This window comes from Lagopus muta, chromosome 4 (genome assembly GCF_023343835.1).
Source record: "Lagopus muta isolate bLagMut1 chromosome 4, bLagMut1 primary, whole genome shotgun sequence".
In the NCBI taxonomy this organism is placed as follows: Eukaryota; Metazoa; Chordata; class Aves; order Galliformes; family Phasianidae; genus Lagopus; species Lagopus muta.
The window spans coordinates 6135676-6160712 of record NC_064436.1 but is presented as its reverse complement, the minus strand read 5'-3'; the positions used below and the strand labels follow the sequence as shown (position 1 = coordinate 6160712).

The window sequence follows — 25037 nt, the reverse complement described above, 5'->3', positions numbered from 1 at the left end:
AAATGGTGGAACAGTCATCAAACAACAACACCCGTTCCCTCTGAAACCTCAAACCTTAAGGAAAAAAAAAGGCTGTTGAGTTGCTAATCTCTGGGAGATAGAAAGGTCCCACCCTACTGATGCAAGATGAAAACAGAAATCTAACTTACATACTTGGTGGTGACTTCATCATTTAATTAAATCACGCATACGTAAGGTTCTGAAGATTCATGTTGAGAAGCATGTTTGCTCTGGAGCCAAACCTTCATTTACCTGTGGGTTAGCAGCCATAATGGTGTAATTCCCATCATCATCCAGGGTGGAGGCTGCAGCATGCAGTGAGCAAGTTCCATCAGGTTCTCTTTGAATTCGGTAGTGATCACTTCTCTTAGAAATTTGCTTCCCATCTTTAAACCAATAAATCTGCAGGGAAAAACAAAGCACGGCTGGTAAGAGGTAGGTGCTCACCAACATCATTTCTCAATTTGCAGCACTACCAAATCTTAGCAGCTGAAAACTTCTCTGGTTGGCAATAAAGGAATGGGTCCAGCCTGCAGAGGTGCAGAACCACACTCCAGAACCACTTCCTATAAAATCCAAGTTCCAGGATAGCGGTGGCTCAGAGAAAGGCTGGAGTGTGAGCACCCATCTCACAAGTTTAGATGTGCCTAAGGGTTGTGCTGATCCCAGACTGAGCAGCAACAGAAGAGCTGAAAATAAATGTCATTGCAAAGGAAAGTAGAGAGCAGATAAGATTAATAACTTCACATTTTTGTTTCACTTACATCTGATGAAGCTGGAGGAACTTAAAGCTACTGCTTTCCTTTCAGAAAAGGAAAACTTAACCCAAGGTAATTATCAGAACAATTAGTTCAGTAATGATCTCAGTGCTGTAACACAGAGCTGCCCCATCCTTTGCACCCACACGAGGCAGCCAGCAGCAAGCTGCCCTGTGCTGCTAGGTTAACATCTCTAGATGCTATCTGCTGAAACAAATACGGGACAGTGATCAAACAACAACACCCGTTCCCAAGCGGCAGGACCAAGCCCCACAGCATCACCCGCGTGGCAGACGTCCACAGGAAAAGGCAGCTTTACAAAGCAACAGGAAATACTTCAAATCACTCGGTATATTGACAGCCCTTAACAACTGTGTGCCAGCAACAGCAGAGTTACAAGCTGTACAGCAAAGTTGAATTACCCCTCAAGCAGAGGTCTTTTCCATTGCTTTCAATACATAATTTTTTTCTCTGGCTGACCCAAGGTCTGATCTCGATGAGCCAAAAAATGATCTACGTGGAATAACATCTTAACAGTAATCCATAAATTACACACACACACAAAACCCACATATGTGATTTTAATGCCTCAGACTTAAGGCAATAATGATAATAAGATTCAATTTTGACTTTTTTTTTTTTTTTGCAACGTATTTTAAAAACAAGGAAAACCCCAAACTGAATTTGGTGTGTTAAAAAATAAAAGAGATGCAGGAAAGCATGAAAACTCCCAGAGCAACACGTAGGAATGTCACAAGGTGCAGCCAGCTCCCCAGAGCAGCACCTGCACAGGACAGCACTTACTGTCATTCCTGAAGCATGTTCTCCCTGAAGCCAGCACTGTTCTGTACTCCTAGAGCCACTTGTGAGGACACCCACTCACCTCTTAGTGCTGGGTGTACTTTAGAAACCCCCCTGCCCTCACAAGCACTCCTCACTCCTCTTTAAAGCAGCGTTAGCTGATATCAAGTTCCCCAGTAAAACTGCTCTCCCACATCACAAGGCATGAAGAGAGAGGGGCTGAGGTTTAGCTGCTGCAAGGGGTGGCTCTGTGCTACAGCCTCACTCCGAGTACCTGCAGGCACAGACCTCTGCTCCCTGCAAACTGTGCTGCCTCCCTGCGGCCTTGGCTGCAGGCATCCCTGGGGGCAGCAGACACAAGCATGGGGGCTGCCACTTGGCAACCTTTCAGAGCTCTCATACATTCATGTGGGGATAAAATTAACTAAAGTGCATTTCACTAAAACACAATGGAGAACGTTTGGGAGGGAATGAATGGAAATTTCCTTGAAAAATTAATTACCGTGGATGTTTTATATATTAACAAGCATTATGTGCACTAGAAATGATTTCATTTCCTCAATAGCTGGTTATACTTGTTTTCCATTTTGTCTGTCAGCAGGCTTGCAAAGACTCTATGGTGCTAACAAAAGATTTGGTAATGTCTTCTCATCTGCTGACAGAGCACTTACCAGAGATGCAAAAGATATTTGATCACTAATATACAAATCATAATGGATGTTGGTAACAGTGGAGCTGCAAAAAATGAGTTCTAACTTGCATGCTTTGTATGTGTCATAACACTGCCTGGAAATCTACTGCAGTAAGCAGTAATTATTCAATAGCAATGCACTTATCAGAAATATCAGCAGACGTGCCAGGAGTTACTACATGGAAATACATGCAAATATTAACTGAACCAGCTATCCAAACATCATGCATATGTTGTCCCATATTCATTTCCCCTAGGATCTAAAAACATTGGCATAAACTGTTTTTACTTAGGTGTAGTAGGTGCTTAACATTGTCTTCTTCTGGCCTGGAATTTACAGGAGACAAAGGTCCTTGAAGTAAAGCATTTTCTTTCTAGGATCCCTTTTAATAAATGTACCATTCAACTACGTAAGCCCTGAGCTCTGCATCTGGATTGCTTTTATTTGTATCAGATTTTCAGACACTGATGTGTAATGACTGGAAATACAGCGGAATACACAGTACAGAAGGGTTTCTGATCTTAAGCAACAGTCATTTTTAATCACTATGAATTATATTCAGCCTCATGTAGAGAGAGCAGTACAAGCTTTATGCAACATTCAAGTCTCAATTAACCTTTTGTATGGCATTTTCCTAATTCCAAAGAGAACTATCCCTCAAAAAGAAGTACTCCACAATCCCTCTTGCATTACCACAAGCTCTCATTTTAATGATAAAATAGTTTTACATTATGCAGATGGTTATAACAAAAGGAACCTCAGATTTAAAAAGTCATATTTATGAAGACAGAATTTGCACATCAGTATTCAATTTACACAGCATGTTCAGGGGAAAAAATAATCAAGCCAATAACCCTTCTTTAGAAAAATCCCTCATAATGAATGCCAGATTTCAGAAACACTACAGTCCTTCCCAAAGCTGTTCCTTGGCAGAGGTGACAGAATACTTAGAAGGGAGGAGCTTTAAGTTAGTAAATTATTTCCAGCTTTTCATTTGCCAAAGTAAAGCATTTGTTCAGGGGCAACACTTCCAGCTTCAACAAACTACAGCAGGACAGCCCTCAACCACTGAGTAAGTCAAAACTGTTATGTTGGCACAGTCAGTCAGGAGAAGAAGCCTTTGACATTTGCTTAGTCCAACTCACAAGTAGCTATGCAACAGGCCTCAAGTTGGTTTCCTCCCAAGCAACTTCACAAATTGCACAAAGCATTTGCAAGTGAATGGAAAAAAGGGTCACAGTCCCAGGTGCAAGAGCAAATCACTTAATGTGCATGCTTTGGCAACACAAAAAAAAAGAGACTGCTGCATCTGATTCAGATTGCATTCGCATCAGAATAGTCCTTCACAGGGCAGCATTTTAAATACAAACAACGTGGTTTCCCGACTGTGCAGCTGCTAATGCCAAAACAAGGAGAGTGAGGGAAGGAGGAAGAGGCATCCTCTTTCATCTGTCTTAAATTAGATTGAGATAACTGTGAGACTGCACCCTAATTGAAAAGTGTGAAAAGGGAATGGCAACAGTTGACTAAGGCTGACTCACAGGAGGTCATTCAGCAACTCAGTCATAAGCTCCAGGCACAAAGAGCACACCTCACCTCTAACAGCAACGAAACAATTTGTCTTCCAGCCTTATTCAGCACCTTGGGCTCCTCTGTACGGTCATGTCAAAAATAATGCTGGACATCAAAGGGCTGGCTTCAGTCAGACTTGTCAGTGTTTACACTACTCCAGTTTGAAGCAGGAGTGCTTTTTTGATATGAGTACACTGATCACCCCTACTATACTGCAGTGGTTTGTGCTGTGAAGTGGTCTTGGAGTACAGAGTTGGACCTCTTTCAAATGAAACTAAGCCAGAAAATGAGCTGCAAGAACACATCTAATATGCTGCATCTGCTCCAGTCCATAGGATGAGATTAGAGCCAGTCTGAAGTAAAACCTCCTGAAATACAGGCAGAGATGGAAATCTCGTTCTACAGATTTGCTTCTCATGGCCTGTACTACTTGCTAGACTAGATGTTGCTGTAGCTGTTGTGCTTTCTCCACTATCTGACAAAGTTGATTTCTCCTGTTTACAGTTTGTGCAGTACCATGTATTTATAGCATTGGGCATGTAAAATCAGTTCAAGATTCTCAATACCTGTACATTTCTCATTTTCACGCACCTCTTAGATATCCAAGACATAAATAAGAGCACCCTAGCCACAAGAGGTCACTATAAGAATGGCAAGGACCTCAGAGGAACACACAGGCTTCGACAAGGCAGCCTGAGATGCTGCTGCTGTTTGCCTAATCCGTAACAAGTCATTTAATTGCCGGGTAATTTATGCAATGGTTCAATGTTACCTACCAAAGAAAGGCATTATTCCAGACTACTGACATCATACAGCTGGTGCTTTTACATTTGCAAAAAGGAAACACTTCCCAAGCCCAACCCTCCTTCAGAAGCTCATCATTATGAACCTCATGGTCATGTCTCATCTTGTTACTGCGATACGTGGGAGCGTACGGAATTTCAGTCTGCCTTTCTCTAACATTCAGCAAAGTCTAGTCTTGTTAAAGTGCGTAGATACAAACTGCAGTGCTGAAGAGTGCAGATCCACATTGGCTCCTGAACCAGAAGCAATGTACCTCTGTATAAGCATGTTGCTGTACTGAAGTCAATTAACCCTTGTTAACCTGTTGTGATTGCTTTTGGAACCACAGCGCCAGCTCAAATGCAGACTTCTAGAATCACACTACATTTTGGGATGCAGATGTACCCTGAGGGAAACTGAAAGTGACAAAATATTGGTGATGAAGTCTCAAGAAAGAGAGATTAAAGAACTAAAGCTTGATAGTAGATTTTTGTCGGATAAATCTAAACACATTCCATGATAACAACAGCAACTGCAAGATCATCAGCTAGGAATCTTTCTTACCTAAAGAGAATGTCTGCTATTCCTGCATGACACAACCCACAGGGTCTAGGTGCTGAAGGTAGGGTACTAACAAATTGCTCTGCAGAGCATTTCTAGAACTGCTCACTCTCTTCTCTTACCTTTGGTTTTGGATTTCCTGTCACTTTGCAGGTAAAGGTGACCGGCATTCCCTCAAAGATTTTGTAATGCTTCAGCTTTATCTCAAAATACGGTGACGCACTGTTATCAATAGGTTCATCTCCATGCTGCACCTCATCATCGGATTCCTCCACAGGAGATCTCTCCAGCCTGTATTCAATTTCACTGATCAATCTTTGCTCAAAGCTGGAGACTTTATATTCCTGTCAAATAACAAAGGTTCATATTAATGTCAAGATTCAACATATTAAGATGGGTTGCATCATGATGCGTGCAAGATGTTTCTGCGACTGCTGTTGTTATTCTACTGATCTCTGACAATTGAGATCCTCCATATAAAGGGAAATCGTATCTAGTTGCAGAAGAAGACTATCATCCGTGTTTCCAACAACTTCCCTATGAAACAATGAAAACATCTGGTACGAGGCAAAAATTGCATTCCGTGTTATCTTAAGATCTAATTTATTAAGGGAAAGAAAGCCATTGGTTGCTTTCAATTAAAAAAAAAAAATGTTATAAAAGTATTCCAAAGCAGTTCATAAAGACAAAAAGAAGCACAGTAATATTTCCTTCAGGGTACAGGCAGATTTAGGGTGGGTTTTGCTTCCAGATGGCCAGAAGACCATATGGTTCACATCTGCTGTTTGCACAGAACCGTACCAGAGGCTGCACAAGAAGGTTGAAATGATTTTGTTTACAGTTGCCTGTAAAAATGAGAAAATGGCACCACTGCCATTCTTCACTCCTGTTCCCATGGTTCCTCCTCTGGCTGGGCCAAAAGTATCACTTCTTCTGTAGAAAGAATGTTACTCATCAGAATGTTCAGGATTTGCAAAGAGCAGAAAGTTTCACCTAGTGTGAAACTATACTGCTTGTTTAAATTTCCCAGATACTGGGAAACATTACTGTGACACAGAATTATTTACTTTCTTGAATTGTTCACTCAGTAAAACAGCCCAGTTTTGAAACCGAATGATAGCAAAGGTAACGCCACAACACAAGAAAGCTCAAGGCAGAAAAAAAACCCTATTTGCTAGCCAATGACTTTCCCTCTGCATAAATTAAGCTCTCTTTTAGAAGACCTTTAACCGCTGTCTCTGATCTTTACTTTTTTAAGGCAGAAAATGCATCTCATGTAAAGTTTCCTTACACATGCCCATTTTTTGTCATTGATTCTAGTCTGGGAACGACATGTAGCCTTTCTGTTGGCTGGTTACAGAACTCATCATAGCTCACAGTAAATAGGAGAAATACCTTCATAAACTGCTTTTTTTTTTAATGGTAGACTTCCAGTGAAAGAAAGGAACAAAATCAGATCATGAAATATACATACAGAGCAGTTGATTTAGATGCAAGGCTGTTAGTATCAGTATAGGTTAACATTAGAGCAGAAAGATACTGGAGCATGCCACTACTGCAGTTAAGCTGCCTGCAATCAATTAGGTTTAGAGATCATAAATGGAAGGCATTCCAAATCTCCCCAGTTATTAATGTTGGTGATCTGTTGTTACGAACCAGGAACAGTAAAAGGGAAAGTAGACAGACAATAGAAAATTTAAAAAAACCCCAATAATTAAAAAAAAAAAAAAAATCAGCAACAACAAAACAAGAAAAAGGTGAAAATGTTAACCTTTTGAATATCCATAGGACTCACTACAGAAGCAGCAGTAGAACAAACTTCCTGCAAGAGTAGAAAAAAAGATCAAGAAGCAGAAAGAAGACAGAGAGGTGCTCATGGAAACCGAGCGCACAGGAGGAGAAGGTACTGGATGTGGTAACACAAGCAAACAAATGCTACACATTTCCGAATTGCAGCTCTGGCATCTGAACAATGGGAGCGTGTACCTGGCCTTCCAAGCAGACTTTCCGTTGCATTTTTGATCAGCATCCAAAAAGTGCAGATTACACACATAAAGACAAGACAGTTTCAAGATAGTAGATGTATTTTTGCCTGGACAGACTTAAAGGGCAGGACAGAATAGGATAAATGGGAGAGTTTAAAGCTGACAGAAGACATTTGAGAACTCTCAGCCTTATTGAGCATGGAAAAACTGAGCAGCAGGCATGTGGTTCTCCAGTTTACTTTGCTGATACATAACGTATGACTTCTGTAATCAAATCTCTCCTATCTTGAGTACACTTACTGTCTTGTGTAGGACTTTTAAAAAGTGAACTGCTGCCTATTAAAGAATTATTATTTTTTTAATTTTCCTATGTATCTGCAGAGTTACACAGCACCTGTATTGCAGGCTCCTCTTCTGGTTCCTGTATATTGAAGACAGTTGCAGCACTGTCTGCTCCCAGCAATCGACGAGCCATTTTTTCTTCATATGTTAATCTCTGGACAAAACCAAAACAAAATAAAACAAAGAGCAATGCGACTAAGGGGAAAAGAAGAAGTAAAGGTTCTTACTTCTCATTAAGAACTACGTGGCAGATAGACAGTAAACAATGCTTTAAGTGATGTAAAAGAGAGCAGCAATATGCTTTTAACAGCAGTTTTTCTACCACAGATTGCAATGGTTTTTTGTTTTCTGTTTTTTGGGGTTTTTTTTGCATTACAAGCAGCTTTTCTGGCTTCAGCAACCTCTGTCCTGACTCTGCCATTTGTTTCCATTCTCCTGCCAGGAACTTGGGCAGGAATGAGCAAAACGAACTACTTAAATCAGCATGGCCATCAAAAAAGCCTGTGTCAAATCATCCCAGATCTTACTCCTGGCTGTTCTGCTACATTAGAAGCACACAGCAGAAAACTCTGTCAGAAATGCCAAGAAGATCCCACTTACTCTATTTGACTGCTTTGTCAGAAATAAAACAGCAGTTTTATAAGAAAGTAATTTCTTTCAGATTCTTAATTTCTATTTATTCTTAGCCTTTCACAAATTACAGAAACAACTTACAGAAGATGGAGTGGCAGTTTACACTCAGAAGGTAAAGCAAATTAAAGGAGAACCTTAAGTGTAGAATTGAAGTTTTCCATTACTATTCTTCCTTCTGTGTTCAGTAACACACTTCATGCATTCAAGATACACCCTTACAAACACTGCAAAAATATGCCAGTGAATGCAAGGCAAACAACTATGTGGTTGAATACAAAGAAAAAATGAAAGAATGGAAAAAGCATTAGGTCCAGTCAGTGCTTTCATTTCTCAAAAAGCCTTACTGAAGTTCTTTGGTTTTGTTTTTTAAAGTGTGGCATTGCTAAAATAGGAACTCATGAAAACTAGGTACTAATCTTGGCTATCTTACGAGCATCTACACAACTAATGAACTTTCCTTCACTCTAATTTCTTCTGTGACCACTCCAAGTGCTCACAGCCACGATGGCACAAACAGAATCACCCTAGACAGGAATCTGCAAGGCAAAAGCTTGAAGGCAAGAAAGAAAACAGAATATATTGGTTTGAGCTCTCACATAATCTTATCACCTCATATTTTTTTCCCTCCTTGGGCCATGTGGGCTTTCTCAGGATATTCAATACATTTGTACAGGACAAGCATCTTTCTTACTTTCCAAAATAGGCCTGATAGTTAGGGCCAGCTGGTAATTACGGCCAGCTGGTAATTATGGCCAGCACAATTAAATGTACAGTTAGAAGAGTAGCACGGTTAGGATAGTATTTTACAGGTTGATAGTTAGAAAGACTATTGTGGTGGATGGAGACAAAAACAAAATGCTAACCCATATCCTAGGCTTGCAGCAGACAACTCCAAAAGGAGGGATCTGCAGAAAGAGACCCTTCCCCAGTGGCAGTCAGCCCTTAAATGGAGTCTAGGAGAGGTGCAGCCAGGCTCCATCCTTTCTGGTCACACAGCTGAAATACCTTCACCTGTGCTCTCAGGGCTGACCCAGTCCTTGCCTCAGGTGATCAAGCAGTGGTTCAGGCTGTGACTCAACAGCTCCCACACACCAACCCATCTCCTTTGAAAACCTCTACACTGTGAGAGTGACTCTACTTAACTACTAAAGAAAACTACCAGATCCTCTGCGGTTAATGGATAAAGCTAAGTATACAAGCACTAGTTACTCCCATCACATCATTGACCTTTCTGAGAACCAGAATCTGGATGCTGTGGAGTAGACAGTTGGACTCAAGAAGTTACCTTGAACTTAAACACTGTAGTCCAGATGTCAGACACTGTAACAAAACTCTAAGTACAGTCATAAGAAACCTAAGCATACTACCTTTCAGTGAAGCACAGATATCCAAGTCATTCCCATGCCTATGCCTTTGGCAAAACAGGGATGACAGTCTGCATTTTTTACATTACCTTCTTCTTAAAAGTGATTCCTGCTTCAAAGAAATTTAAATCAATGTCTTGATTATTAAGACCTGAGAGAGTTGCTTCTTATCAACTCTGAGCAGGAAGATTTTAGTATTTTATCTTTTATGTATATATTAAAATGCAGAAAAAATAATGAAGAACTTTACACCTGTGCATCTCAATGGTTTGATTTGCTTGCTCATTTTATTTCATTTCTTGTCCCTCCAGCAGATTGTTAATGCCTGATGGAGTCTGTGAATTAGCACTGTAGCACAGTTTATACCCTACTGGTCAAATATAGTCCCACAATTGCAGTATGTAAGGATGGCTCGTTCCTAATGGATTTGTTTCTCACAATGAACTACTTTGTCCCCCGTGATGCTCACTTTCCAACCAAGTTTTCCCCTCTCATGTCCAACAGCTAGGCAATAGGTAGAATGGAGGCTGGACTGGTCAAGCAGTATGCATACACTGTTTGGCCAGATGCCCAGTAGAGATGAACAGTTAAAAGCAAATTGTCTCAGAGGCTGAAAAATGCCCTGATGTACAGATTGTGAAGGCTTCATATGGTATTTAATCACCCCTGAGATCTCCACTGCTTTGTTAAGTCCAAACAAAATTGCTCAACAACAGAGGGAATGACCGATAATCCAAAATATACATTATTATTATTCCTTACAGAAATGCAGCTCTGGAAATCCAATTAAAAGGCATAAATATATAAAATGCAAAAACAGCGTATACATATTTACTTTATATACAATTAATCTAAGATGCTACCCTTGGCATCCACTCCCCTTCCCCACAGTGTTTTCTATATATATATTTTTTCTTATTTCTGTATTTTTTATACCGGTTGCCCGTTGTTCAAAAGGTCTTCTTTGAAGCGAAGTTTTCTTTCCAGATCCTGAATCACAGCATCCTTTGACCCTTGAATCTCTTCATCTGAGGCTATTCTAGCAGTTCTGCCTGTTTTCTTGGGAAACCCCCTGCAAAACAGTACAGACAAATTCATGAACTTTCCAGAAACCATCGGTAGTCATGAATTACTGGATAAAATCTTGCCTCTAGTGAGGAATATGTCATTGTATCTTTGAAATTAGAAGTTGAGCATCTTTATTTACTTTGCTGTTCCTTCTAACTCACATCACTGATTCAATGATTAGTTTAAGTACAGAGCTGAAATTATGCTTTCTTTGAAAGTAAAGCATTGGTTAGAATAGGGCTCAGGGTGCTATAGCCATGGCTGTAAACATCACATACTTAAAGAGGAAACTGATGAACAATGGCAAGAAAGCAAAGCAAGAGAAAACATGAAAGTGAAAGTGTCACCAAATAAGTACAGACCGAAGATAAAGTAGGATCCCACTAAGTACCATGTAGAAAAAGATCAGAAAGAAGTACCACAGGGTAGTTAATCATTGATTTCTTATACTATTTATTAACTAATTTCTTGGTTCAGACTTTCAATGCACAATGCATAACTTCATGTTTATTCTTCATATCTCTGAACACACACCCGGAAGGCAACACGCTATTACTGAAAGAACAGCCATTCCAAAGTCTAGGTTACGTTCACAAGGACCACCATCACGTCCTTAAAGCAGTTTTCAGCAGCAAGGTCTGCAACAGAATGGCATCCGGGTAGCAGTTCGCATTCACTGGGCAAAATTACTCCTCACACCAGTCTACAAGTTCCAGGGGCATTTCAGGATATAATGGAATGGCACAGGAAATATTTTTTTCCAGTCTGCACTAGTATTAAATGCTTTTCAATAATGTCATGACAGTTCTACTGCTGGAAATACTTGACAATGTTTTCTTCTACTGGAGATGAGCTTCAATATTAGTGGGTTTTTTGCTTGTTTTTCAGTTTTAGGGTTTTTTTAAGTGATTAATTAGGGCTCAGCCCATTATAAAAGAATGAGTTATGTGAAACATAGAACCAAGTCAGCTAAACTGCCGAACTCACATGAGATGACAGAGATAGAAAATTTATACCAGCCTGACAGGGGCAAACTTCTTCCCAATATACAACAGGATAATATAATTACCAGCACAAAGATATTAAACTAGAATCATGAGGAGATAACAACATTTCCTGGCAACTGTTCAGCACTATTTTTCTTTATCATTCACAGTCAGATAAAACTTACTCCTGAGAAAGCATTTTCAATGGTAACTTTCACCAATAGTTAAAATTGAGCAATACATAAACGCTGTCAAAAGCAAAAACAAAATTAAATGCATAGATTGAGAAGACACTAAGAGGAAACACTATGTCTAAGTTCCTAAAACATTTCATACTCTGCTTCTGGAAGTAAATTTAAAATGGGAAAACAGTGTTCTTGTAAAAAGGAACTTCATTTTTCACATTAAACCACAGAGCAAGAGCAGACATGTGCCTAGCGCTGCCGAATGCAGAGCACAACCCTCATCTTAGAAGTATTAAGCCATTAGCTGGAGATCTTCTCAGTCAACAATCTTCTAAATCAACAATTCCTTCTGAATTCCTTCTTAGAAATTTCATGCTCGTATGATGAAAGCATTAAGAATCTCAGCAGAAAAAAAACCAAAACACCAAACCTGCTTCTGCCTGCACTTGGTAAACAATAAAGGTAAAATATTCAATTTACCCAGGGAAGTCAGAGCCCTGTGGGCTGAGTGCTCAGGAGTGGATTTCAAGGAAGGAGTGAAAGAATTGTGAGGCATTGTCAGTTATCTCTGAAAACAACAAGTCCCTCAGCAAGCACATCTATTTTTAAAAGGGGAACGCATACCACTATAACCACTGTCAGTAAGTTCAATGTCCACACTAATCACAAGAAAACAATATTACTGTCAACTTCAAAGCAGTGCAGTACAATAAGGCAGTGAGAACTGCATCAATCAAAGTTCACTCTTCGGAGACAAGCAAAAGAGTTAGTTTTGATACACTTCAGTTTATGTCTTCTGAGTCAGTCCTCAGGAGATTCAGCAGTTCCCTAGCAAATGAGGCAAACACAGCCTGGCTAAAATTTCTATATACAATTTCTACTATATAATTGCTTTCAGCATAACTGTCTGAGAACACAAAAGTGGTAACTATTTGTTTTACCCCATAAAATTGGAAGAACAGAAACCAATGAGGTCTTCCTAAGGTCTGTACTGTACTTACTATTTCAACCTTTGCAACTGGAAAAAATGCACACTTCTCAAATTGGCTGATGACACTGAACTTGAAGAGGATGCAAGACGTTTACACAGCTGTCATCTATGTAATTAGTCTAGAAGCGATCTAATGATGATGAAATTCAGGAAAAATGTTCAAAGCCTGACAACAATGCAAATAAAATTAACACTGACGTATCATTCTTTTCACAGAAGAATCTGTGTTACTAAAACCTGAATGCAGTTAGTTCAGAAGGAAGACAAATTATAATCTGGGACACTACAGCACAAGAAAAGAAAATTCATTAATTCCTTTTATTCTTTTTTGTTGGACACCAAGTCCAGTTATAACACAGAGCACTTCAAGAAAGATGCTTTTAAAACACTGCTCCTGTGACAAGGTTGGAAAATTTTCCTTTTTTATTCAGGAAATGAAGAGAATGGAGATAAGAAAACATAAAACATCAGAAAATTGTTGGCATTCAATAATTCCCCATGGCTGCCGATGCCAAGTACAGAACTTAATTTGAAGAAAGGCAGACTTAGCTTTGACAAACACAATGTACAACTCTCCTCTTTCCTTCTCTTTACTCTCCAACAATGGCAGTTAAACAATGGAACAAGTTATGCAGGGAAGCTAAGGAATTTTTTCTAAAGAATAAGGCAAGCAAACGTTTGAGCAATGGCCTAGGGATCCCTGGTAGCATTTAACACAAGTGGCATACTCCTTAACAGCCTTCCAGATCTCTCCTTGTGTGCCAGAACATCCTGAACTTTGCACAGTGGGGCTGGAAATGTCATCCGAGACAAGGCAATTTGCCTGAAAATAGGTTCTATTCTCTTTACAAGTAAATATTAACAAGTAAATACTTAAGCAAGGAGCTAGTCTAAAAATATAACTATAAAAATGAATACTGGCCAAAATGTCCTCAAACACCTTTAGAAACCCCCTTCTCTCTCAGAAATACTTTGAATCAGGAAAAAAAGAAGAGGTATGCAAAAAAATACATAGGTCACTCTGAAAGTAATGCCTCCTATTTATTCCCATGAAAGTTACAACGGAGCACACAATAACACTACATGATAGAGCACATTCTCACCTACAAAACACTATTTTTCAACACAGTCACCACCATTAGCTATGCATTTTTTGCTAGCAACGAGTAACAGCACGTACATCGTGCTCATAAAAATCTGCTGCAGCAGAAGTGACACACTGGCACTGTCACCACTGTTGAAAAGCACCACCCACTGCCTCACTGCTCACATCCACTGTTTGGTCTCCAGAAATGTTAAGCAAGTGTCAACGAATGTCAATGAGTGCAATTTTTTTCCATACAGAGGAATTCAATGACAAGTCTTTTGCTTCACATATGTCATCCGTGTCAGACACCACTCTGTCACACTGCCCCTCTGCTGCCATCTGTCACAAGGCAACAAAATGTAAAGGGATGTTGTTTTGAAGGTTCAGCCTCTACTCCCATACCACCAACATCCGCCTCCCATGTTGTGGGCCAACACAACAAAGCAGGAGGCATTACTTTTGGAGCAGGCCTCATATAATTCTTCCTGCAGATGTTCTCTTTCCACTCCCTTTTCAGGATCTCTTTCTTTACTTCTACATACGTACAAGTATCTACTGAAGAATACAGATAGACATACACACCCACTCCACATTAACTCTCAAGACATGCATTCCTGAGATAAAGGTCAACAAAACAATGGCAAAAATTGGAAGGCCCTTGGTGAATCTGACCTCTCAACTGAACAGGGCTATGCTTTGGAGATTGTTTAGAATGTCAGGACTGCCTGTCAGCAAACTTAATTCAATTGCTTTTGCTAAGATTCTTCATCAGTCATACACGACTTTATCTGGATGCAAGTAGTTCTGTGTCTTCCTTGCTTACTCTCATGCTTTCTTTTCATCTTCTCTTAGGGATAATATCAAACAAAAAGTTCTGCCATTTGTGTATTTCTTTGTTCAATTCTTTGCCTGATTCAGAGTACACTGGAAGTATTACTAAAGTTGGAAAAGGCAAATTTAAAGACACTGACACAACTGCAACCACAGATGTGCCAAGAATCAGCCTTTGAGAATCAGCCTGAAATCCACATTGATTTTAAGCACCTCTGAAATGTGCATCACTGAAGTCATGGAGTGCTTGAACAGAAGCAGAGGTAACAGCCCACAAGTACAAATTCTTTCAGCCAGCAAGGGCACAAAGAAATTTCTAAAACTCAGGCAAACTTAATTCACACACACAGTTTTTTGACAGTAAAGACTCTCGCAACTTTGGCTTGGCTCGTCTTAGTTTTAAATATTTGCCCTCATATTTGTTTAGAAAGGCCAAACCAGCAGTTATTTTCATGTTTTAATTACATGGAGTGCACGCTGGATGTGATTCCCCCTCTTTTCCTACGTACCTTTTACAGTGTAAATAAGAGTAACAGACTAGCTGTTGTTATCCTTCCAAGAACAAATTCCTGTTTGCAGCCAACATGGCTCAGTTTCACAGAAATCTAAATCAATTCTCTGGTACTGAGGTAATGAACAGTAACTTGATTTTTCCTCTTAAACTGAAGTCTTCCAAAAATACAGCTAATTCCTGTCCATTTAACACATTTTTTACTTAATGTAGGAACAAAGTTACTGTAAGCACGGTAACGGGCCACGAACTTTGAAGTAGCAGCTGCATTTAAAAATCATTTTAGTCTGATCTTGTCATATACACTGTGGAGACCAAGAGTTAGCTCTACTCAGTAATGTGACATTAAATACACCTGAATTAAGAGAACGCCTGAGGCAGAGTCCTGGCTGAGGATGATTAGTACAAAGTGAATCAAGAGTAACAAAGTTCAATTTCTACCACCCAAGAACAAGTTATGAAATTGTTGGGGAGAAAAAAACAATCATGCCTCAGCATTGGATAAGATCAAGATTGAAATGAATAATATATACCTGTGAGCAAGTCTGATCCTTCCTTAGGACTTTATTACATAGCCTGATGAGAAAGCACAGACCAACTCACCTACAAAGTGCATGACTACCACCTAAAATTTACTTTTTCTAAGTCTTATCTTAAAAAATGCATTTCTACTCATTACATGAATGACCATTTTTTCATTCTCCTATTCGATCTCTTCTTTCCTATCTGAGCAAATGAGTCCTCTGCTTCACACTGCACTGAAACATAAGTCCTGTTTGTTCTTCAAGCAGTGTCCGCACATTCGGACAACAACTGAAGAAAACAATAACTCTTTTGTAACTGGTAATCCTATCTGTCTTTCAGACTGCTATCAGTGTTATGCTAGGAAGCTTTGGATGGGCTGATAACTGCAGGACAAGGGGAAATGGTTTGAAGTTGAGTGAGGGAAGATTTAGGTTGGATGTCAGGGAGAAGTTCTTTGCTATGAGAGTGGTGAGGTGCTGGAACAGCTGCCCAAAGAGGCTGTGGATGCCCCGTCCATCCCTGGAGGTGTTCAAGGCCAGGTTGGAGGGGCCCTGGGCAGCCTGGGCTGCTATGAAATGGGGAGGTTGGTGGCCCTACATGTGGCAGGGGGTTGGAGATTCATCATCCTTGAGGTCCCTTCCAACCATTCTGGCCATTCTGTGATTCTGAGAACCATCAGTCAAGAAGAAATCACAGAAGCAGTGACTGCACTTGACAATAAAGACGGCTGGCACTACTCTTATGGTCCTGAACCCTTGAGAAGAAATAGGAAACTGCCAGAAGTATGTGAAGAGAAATCTACACAGGTTTGAGAAAAGTTAATATATACCCAAGATATTAACTTGTACTCCTTGTGATGAAATGCTGTGGTTGAGGTCTCCACTGCTGCCGAACACAGTGCCTGCTTTTACATTCACAGGCACTTCTGCAGCACCCGTATCTGTATGAAATAAGAAAACTATAAAACTAAGTCCTCAGAAGGAAAAAATCTGCAGGCCGAAGAAAACTATACCGCAATTGTGCAAGCCATATTGAAATAAATGAATAGGGACAAACAGCCTCTCCCTCTTTTCAGTGGAAAGATACAGGTACTAGTTCTCTTAGTTAAGTTCACTTGCCATCTTGCAACAATCTTAAGGATCTGTCATTTTAAGAGGAATTAGATAAAAATATCTGGAAAATTAAGTTCTCCAGATGCATTAGTTGTCAAAAGCTCAGTTGGTTTGGCTACTGTGTAAGTTAAAACACTGATTTCTCCTTCTAAGCAGTTCTAATAGATTAGATCTGAGGCACAGCCTGGATTTAAAGTTCAAATGAAACAAACATGCATTCATCAAATTTCAAAACAGTTAATATGGATATGCATTTAACAATTACTAGCTGCACGAATCTAACACTGTTATATCATACAAAACCACAACTACCAGAATAAGGTGTTCCTTAGCATAATCAACAAGAAGTGGTCTGATATCACGCAGGTATTGCTCCAATACACAAGATCCAAGCCATGAGGAAAGAAGGCACAACACAATAAATCACAAAGCTTTAAACAAGAATCATCTAATGGGCACAAGCGATATCTTTAGATGATTGGAAGTTGGGAATAAAAGTTAACCCCAGTAATTGCTGGAATTTTTCCATGGCAGAAACACTTGCTTTAAGATACAGTTTCCTGAGCCCCACAGTGAACTGCAGAAAGAACAACCAACCAGCACAGAGAAGTTATCTCAGCAACAGGAAGACATTCTGACTCTTCCCAGCCTTGTGGCAGAATTCTTAATTGAGAATTAAGTAGTCCTCTGGCATGTCACAATTTTCACATAATCCATCCTGCAAGTAATCTCAGTTGTTTTCACAGTTGTAACTGTAAACTGTAGAAATAAAGAGGAAAAGCAAATCTGGGTCTACACAGGATATCAATGCATTTTAGCCAAAAATGGAAGTTGGTATTTGTACCAACAGCCTCTTGAAAGTTGTGAGATAAAAACATGGAGAGGTGTTATTTTTCCTCGCAATGCTTACCATCACTGCTGATTAAGGAAACACAAAGATTACTTTGCCTCTTTATGCTATTTCAGAAAGAATTCAATACACAAATCACAGCACAGAGCTTCAGGAACAGAGCAGCAGATCTAGATCCAGAGAGGACAAAACATACACAGAGTTCTCTGATGTTGCCATTCTTGTGATTCCTACAGAATTCCTGTGAAGATTCAGAATCACAGAATATCCAGAGTTGGATCACTGAGTCCAACACAGCACCACCCAAAATTCAACCCTATGCCTCACACCTTTTTTTTCTTTCTTCCAGTTTGTAACTAGGATAATATTACTGAAAATATCTACTTTAAGGAGTGCCTACTTCAAGAAAATACCTTTTTTTGGAGCTTTTTTCAGAAAGATACATGTTATAGCTGACAGTATTTTAATGTTTAAAAAGAAATTCGATTTCCTCAAGGTGCTTTTTTTTGCAGCATGATTTACGTGGTTTTTATTTTACTCTTCACTAACTTGTCAGTAGATCTTTCTCTTGTGTTTGCTTTCACTTACGCTCACATAAACTTAACAATGTACAGCGCTTGCTCAGAATTTGTCTTTTGCTACTCATTTAATATAGGTATCATTCATAAATTCATATTCTTATGTGAATGGTGAAGATGAGATTCAAGCTTCCACAGATTTTAGTGCATACAAAATACCCTCAATTCTTGGTTTCTGTCACACACCAGGCCTGTTTCCAGCAAGCCTTTTGTAACTGAAAGCTCACCAGAATCCGTTTGTACACCCAAAGAACTTTCTTCAGGTAGAAAGAAAGAGCCAAGATTTTTACCAGCTGTATCCAAACAACATAACTCCAGCCAAGTTTTATCTCAGAGACAACTGATGAGTGTTCACAATTCCCTGAAGTACTTAATTAGCTGTGGTGCTCTACCAGTACTTCTTGTCTTGCTGAGTAACACAATGCTCTGGCAAGATAAGAATTTATCAAATTGGCCCCATCTCTAAAAAAATGGTTGTTCCTGAAGTCTGTTCTGCTAACATGGCTACATCACGGTCACAGCTGCAAAATGACAGTAACTCCAAAGTGGCTAGAGCTTACTGGAAATTCCAAATATATCTTATGCAATTGAAATACTGACCATGCAACCACAAAAAAAAAGACAGGACAAGAGCCACAAAAACACTGAAGGCAGATAGATTCAAACACTGCAACTGAAGTCTTTCATCAAATACACACCTCCTTTACATCAATGGCATTTCAAACTACGGCAAGCCTACCTTCAGCAACCCACAACTATCACAACTACAGGACAAATTTAGAAGTAGAGACAAAGCTAAATGGCTTGATGAATTTGGTTCAGCTAGGTGCCACGCTGAACCAAAACTTTTAATACCACAATGCATCCTTTGAGCCAGTGTTACAGCACGCTGTCAATATCATCCATTTCAATCAACGGATCTTAGAGATGTGTGGAATACACAGTAAGAATATAGGCTGAGGATATGGAATACTGGCTCAAAGACTATGGCATCTCAGAAAAATGAATACTTTCAAGGAAAGAGGATTTCTGAAGGTAGAGCAAAAGACAAGGGAAAAGACAAAGCAAAAGTGATAAAAAACACAACAGAACTGAAATTGTAGCAGAACCAGAGGAGACCAAAAGACTTGTAACAACAGCTTTTTTTCTTCCTCAAGCACTGCATCCTCACCATGTTTGAATTTATAATTAAAATGGCAAATGCTCATTATTTGAGTGTATATACACACATACACACAGAGATGTAATAGATACATATACACAGACACATAAATCACATACACTCAGCATGGTTAACATGGTCCACCTTCTTCCTGGATTACACTTCCAGAGGGAATGCAGGCCAAACAGAACCCATCTCCTTGTCCTGCCCAGCTCAGAACCTGAGGCTGCTGCCCTGTTCTAAGAGAGAGGCACACTGTCACATGCATACCCAGGCTGGCTGCTAGGCTTGGAGGAGCAAGAAAAATGGTAAAGAGGGAAGCATCCCTGCAGAGTTAAGCCTCTGTTTGTGTCCAAAGACTGAACGGGATGAGGAAAAGGAAATAGCTAAATATTTCAAGTAAGAACACGTGCATGAATGCAGCATAATGGTGAAAGATACTGCTCCCCACTTCTGTAGAACACAGCAGAAGACTGAGCTGTGGCTGTCACCATCACAGAACACTGAAGGGAACTCCATAAAGAATCCAGTACTCATGCCCACAGTGGTTTGCCCTAAGCAATGCAACAGAACAAGCATACAGAATTATGTATATTTGCTATACTAACAAACCAAGGGTAACTTCATGGTTTTATTGGCTGTGCTTACTGCCAAGCTGTCAGTAAATCCATCATGCAATTTTCAACAGTCAGTATCAATAGTGAAACACAGCCAGTGCAAGGAACATGGTAAGACTGAAAATCATAACTATTATGAGCAAAAGAGCAAATTGTACAATCTATTAATTTTTCTCTTAATTGTGTTTTATGGCCACATTCTATAACGAGCCATATGACAGAAATCAAGATAAATAAATATTGGTGTTTTTTTTTTTAATGTAAATATATGATTTATTACTTTGATAACCATCTGCTTTACTCCTTCTCTTCCTTTGTGCATCTTAGACTGATACAACAGAAGTTCCCACTGCAACAGTATGTAGCTGAGCAAGTCACCTAGCTACCATGAATATGTTTAGACAAACTTCTAGGCAAAGTTATAAATAAGCCTTGGATACAACTATTCTCATTTTTGTTCTTCAGCATGTCTCTTTGTTCTCTAAGGATGGAATGAGAATCTAATGCCAGCAGAAAGACAAACTGATCTATGATGGGAGCTGACGTGCTCCAAAATACTATTTTGGCCTTTAGGGTAGACAAAAGGGGAAAACAAGCACTTGGAGCTCTTAGGAGAAGGGGTTCTCTTCGTTTTTATGCACTCCTTTTTGAAATCCCTTCCCAAACCCTCTTCCAGACTTCCTTGGAAATAAGCCTCTAGGCAAAATTCAATACATCATGATTATTTTGTTCTCAGGTATATACTTCAGAAACTTGTATTTCAAGTATCACAAAGCTACAGGGAGTTTTGAACAACGCTCTCCTTCATTTTTCTGTGTATCCAGATGCAATGTGAATATAAGACTGCAAATATCACTGAATACGTGTCTTAGAGTCAGGAGAAGGGTTTTCTTCTCCATCCACCACCCTGGGCATGTAGAACCTTTTGCTGCTGCTTTCATACATCCATCAGCTCCACTGACGCTCCCTCTCTGCTGTTCTGACTGCAGCACCCTTTCAGAATCTGAATTCTGTGTTGGTTAGAAAACTGTAACAGATCTCCAGCATAGAGGCATTTGCAAACAACTACCATATCTCTTCCAGCTGGCAATTAAAAGCAAAGGACCCTAAAAAACTATAAAATGAAACAAGTGCAATAATCTTCCATACAATCTCCAGTAGAACTCAAAGTGCTCATTAGCTAATACTTACGGAGGCATCACTCCTTTCGGGAGGCCTAACGCGTTGACAGAAACGGGTGGTGGCTGGGATGGCAGCATGGAGCTGAGAAAAGCTGCTGGAGACTGGCCAGAATTAGGAAATCTAGGAGTTGGAGACAGGCTGTGGGAAGGTGAAGAAAGGGAAGGAAGAGGAGGAGGTGGAGGGGGTGGAAGTGGAAAGGAATCACACACTGGATACGTTGGGGTTGGACTAAAGACAGGTGGAGGTGGGGGGGGAGGAGATGGAGAAGAAGGAGACCATCCATACTCCCCTTCTGGAGCAAACTGCTGAGAGAAAGGGGGAACAGGCACTCTCCCAAACTGTTTTTGAGAAGCAGTCGGAGACATAGGAGAAGGAAGGCTGGATGTAGATGATCCTGAAGAAGGAGTCACGTAACCTGAAGCAGGGCTGATGTTCTGAGCAGCAATGAATTGCTTAGGCCGAGCGTAGTTAAAGGAACTGGAAGACTGCATGCTTGGGGAAGTATGAGAGTTGAGAATACTCATTGGCACAGGAGAAACCACAGACTGGCTGGATTCAAGTTCTTGGAAGGAGGGGGGAGGAGGAAAGGAAGGAGATGAGGGAGTGTGCTGACGATGTTCAGGTTGCTGCTGGTGACGATACCACTGGCCACTTTCTTGCTCCAGACGAATTTGGTTCTGCAGCTGCTGTATTTTTATTGGGTCCCTGTAGGAAGGAAAAATAGACAAAAAGATGATCAGATGTGCAGTGTTTGCCTGGAAGAGGTAAAAACTCCGCTGAGTTACTGGTGTAGGAGAATCAGAAGGCAGGGAAAGTTCAAAGTATTTACGTACATTGAATAGTCCTACTTTTCAGAGCTAGACATTGTTACAAAAGTGTATCCAGAGCAGAAGTCAACAGAACCTTCAGTTCTCAAAAAAGGTATGCTGTAAGGCGATCTGAAGACATTTAGCATATTTACAAGAGCAACCAAATACTGTAAGTAATAATTAAAATGTTGATGTTCTTAAGAAGGTTTTATTTCATTTCACTTTTCTACTTCATCTGTAGCCCGACTCCCATAATATGCCTCAGATATTTACCCACTGGTAGCTTCAGCCTTAATTTCTGTAGTAGACCATGTGTGCAGATCAGACAAGCCTACTTAAGGCTGCATTTTTAATGAGTTACTCGGAGACAAGGGACCAGCTTCTAATGTTAGTACCACATGTGTATCTATAGATGAGCAAAGGAGACTTCCAGGAAATACTTCTAACTTAAGGAGATAGTAAACAGTTTCCTCATGTAGTTAGTCCCACTTTTTTTTTCTAAGCCTTATTCTAACTAACTGTAAATTCTGAGGTGTATCTTAGTAGGTGCTGAATACAGCTCTAAGGAATTACCAATAGCAGTACAAATCAGCTCAAAGGAAAATGAGTTCTTCCTTGAAAAAAAAAAGAAAGTGGACATTCACTAAAAAAGCAATTGACAAAACAACTGACTAAAAAATATAGAGAAACACTCACAATTGTTGATTAAGTAAAACAAGCAAACAAAAGCCCCCAGCATGTTCAGGAGCAAAGAAACCACAGCATGCATTGGTTCTCCAATGCTGTTGTTGCAACAACATTGTGACTTTCCTATTAACTGCTCCTTTCTGAACTAAGAGGGCAGAACATTAAAGAGACTGTAGCAGCCCATTTTAACTGCTCTTCTGCTCTAGTAATAAGAGTGCAATGGAAGTGAGGTCCGTATGAAAGTGGAAATCAAGCTTAAGTGCACGGTCTCTCATCTTAAAATTAAGCAGACTGATTTGCTTTAAAATTATCATGTTCCAGTTGGAAATCGCAATTTTACCTCAGCACTCCAGACGCCAACAAAGCTTTAGCATATGAACATATACCTTTTCTGTATATTAGATATATAAATCCTTCATTATATACAAGTGTGTCACTGTTTATATATAATTTAGGTCATTTAGGCAGAAAATCTTAGAAGCTGTCTGCTTAATGCATGGCATATGAATGCGTGATTCTGGCACAACAGTATACTTTTGTTGGTAGCAACAAAACTAGAAATGGTACTGTCATCATATTTTCCATTCTAAGATTAATTTTGATATTCCAGCCGTTCATATTTCCCAGAAAATGTTTACTGACAATAATTCTGCTGATGATCTCAGGCCAAAGGACATTGTTTAGATAAAACAGGGGAGTGAGTTTAGGACAGAAAACTGAGAAACCAGCTCTTTAACTATTGCTTCTTTCCTTTTTAGTAATAAGGATGGTTCATTCTGGCTGCCTAAGTTATCTCACTAATAAAACATACTTCAGTACTTAGAAAAAATTACATTATTAAAAAGTCGCCGTTCACTTGCAGATTTTGTACATTTTTTTTAACGCACAGTGACCCTAAATTCCTATGTGTTCAACTTTTCACTTCAAAAGGCACAGGCTGAACTTCAGTTTTCAGTTTTCACTGAACTATGTAAGAACCTCCAGACCCTACATGAGCTGAAGCAACACAATGTCTTGTCTTTTAGGTCGCATACTCATTCAGCTGTCTAGGCTGATGACAGAAATACCTGAAGTCATTTCCAATTGAGGACAATCCTGTCAAACTTTAAGCTCACTCTGTCCCTTTAGTCTGACTGTTAGCAGATGTACTGTATAATGATACGACAATTATTTCTCTTCTATCGTAATCACACACACCATAAGATCTTTTGATGTGTAACAGGTTTAAACTTAAAACTTTTCATTCACTAAAGGTTTAAAACAAAAATTTGGGAAATTTAGTATTGTAAATGCTGAATTTCATCTGTTTCTATCACTTCTGTTTTCCTAACGTACACTAAACGCAAGTTAGAGCTTCTTGTCTTGGGACTTTTTGTTTTCATTGCCAAGTCACTTGGCCACCCGCCCAGCCAGCAGCCCAACACAAATGACCATCTATGGCCCTGCCAATGGTAAGCACACTACTCCAAGTGTCTGCCACTAAGCTGCTGCTGTACCAATCTGGGCAGCGGTAAATAGCAGATTCAGAGCATGACTACAAAAGGTCGGCAGACAAACATGAGGTTCTCCTGCTCTCACACAAAGCTTAACTTCAGGATTTACTAGCCCAGGACAGCCCTAGTTCCATCTACAAAGCTTTTTATCAGGTCCAGAAAAAGCAGGCTCACGTCTGATTGAAAAATAACATGCGGGCATCATTATCACATCAATTCACAGGGTAAAAAAATAAAGATCTTAGAACAGATTTCCATTCCAATGATAGAAACACGTGATCGTCATTTGCACAAGATTGTTCTCCATCTCAGATGCTCTTCTTTTAACAGCACAAACTGCCCTATACATACTGATTTCTTGAGCAATGTGCCACTGTGAAGAAAGAAAAAAAAAGAAGTATAGTAGTCACCAGTGTTACTTTGTAATAACACTGACAGGTGGAAGTTCTGACACAGGTAGGTCATCAACTGCATGGCTCCTGTACCACAGATACAGAGAGGCAAAGGAGTCAAAAAGATGCAATGGAATCAGTTTGTACTGCTGCCCTCATTCATACTGAACCGAAGACAACTAAAAATGAATGAGTTCAATTGTAATTACATCCCCTTTCCAATTAGCTGAAATATGTTTTGTAGTCCAAGTGTTTTAAATGAAACACTTGCTTTCAGGGAACACATCAAGCCTGTTTAAACAACTTAAGGGAAAAAAATTACTTCTTCATGAAGACTTTTCAATATTACTGAATAATAACAACATAAGAATGAACTGTCAAAACTAAATTTTTGGCAAAAAAGGAGAAATTAATTAAAAAGTCATACTAAAGATGCAGCAAATACAGAGGATACCAAGAAATTTCAGAAGGCTCTGAAAA

At 39.6% G+C, this 25037-nt stretch overlaps 1 protein-coding gene across 5 annotated transcripts in view; it reads right to left on the bottom strand.

The window, feature by feature from the left end:
* Positions 1–25037, bottom strand: part of PALLD (palladin, cytoskeletal associated protein) — a 175585-nt gene that overhangs the window by 12855 nt on the left and 137693 nt on the right. For 3 of the 5 annotated variants that reach the window (XM_048941895.1, XM_048941893.1, XM_048941896.1), the window contains 6 exons: positions 21186–21881; positions 10428–10563; positions 7547–7648; positions 6939–6989; positions 5290–5511; positions 253–402 (listed from right to left, as the gene is read on the bottom strand). In XM_048941895.1, the coding sequence (XP_048797852.1) occupies positions 253–402; positions 5290–5511; positions 6939–6989; positions 7547–7648; positions 10428–10563; positions 21186–21881 (1357 nt within the window). The remainder of the gene's footprint in view (positions 1–252; positions 403–5289; positions 5512–6938; positions 6990–7546; positions 7649–10427; positions 10564–21185; positions 21882–25037) is intronic. The other 2 variants (XM_048941894.1, XM_048941897.1) reach the window with 2 other exon arrangements.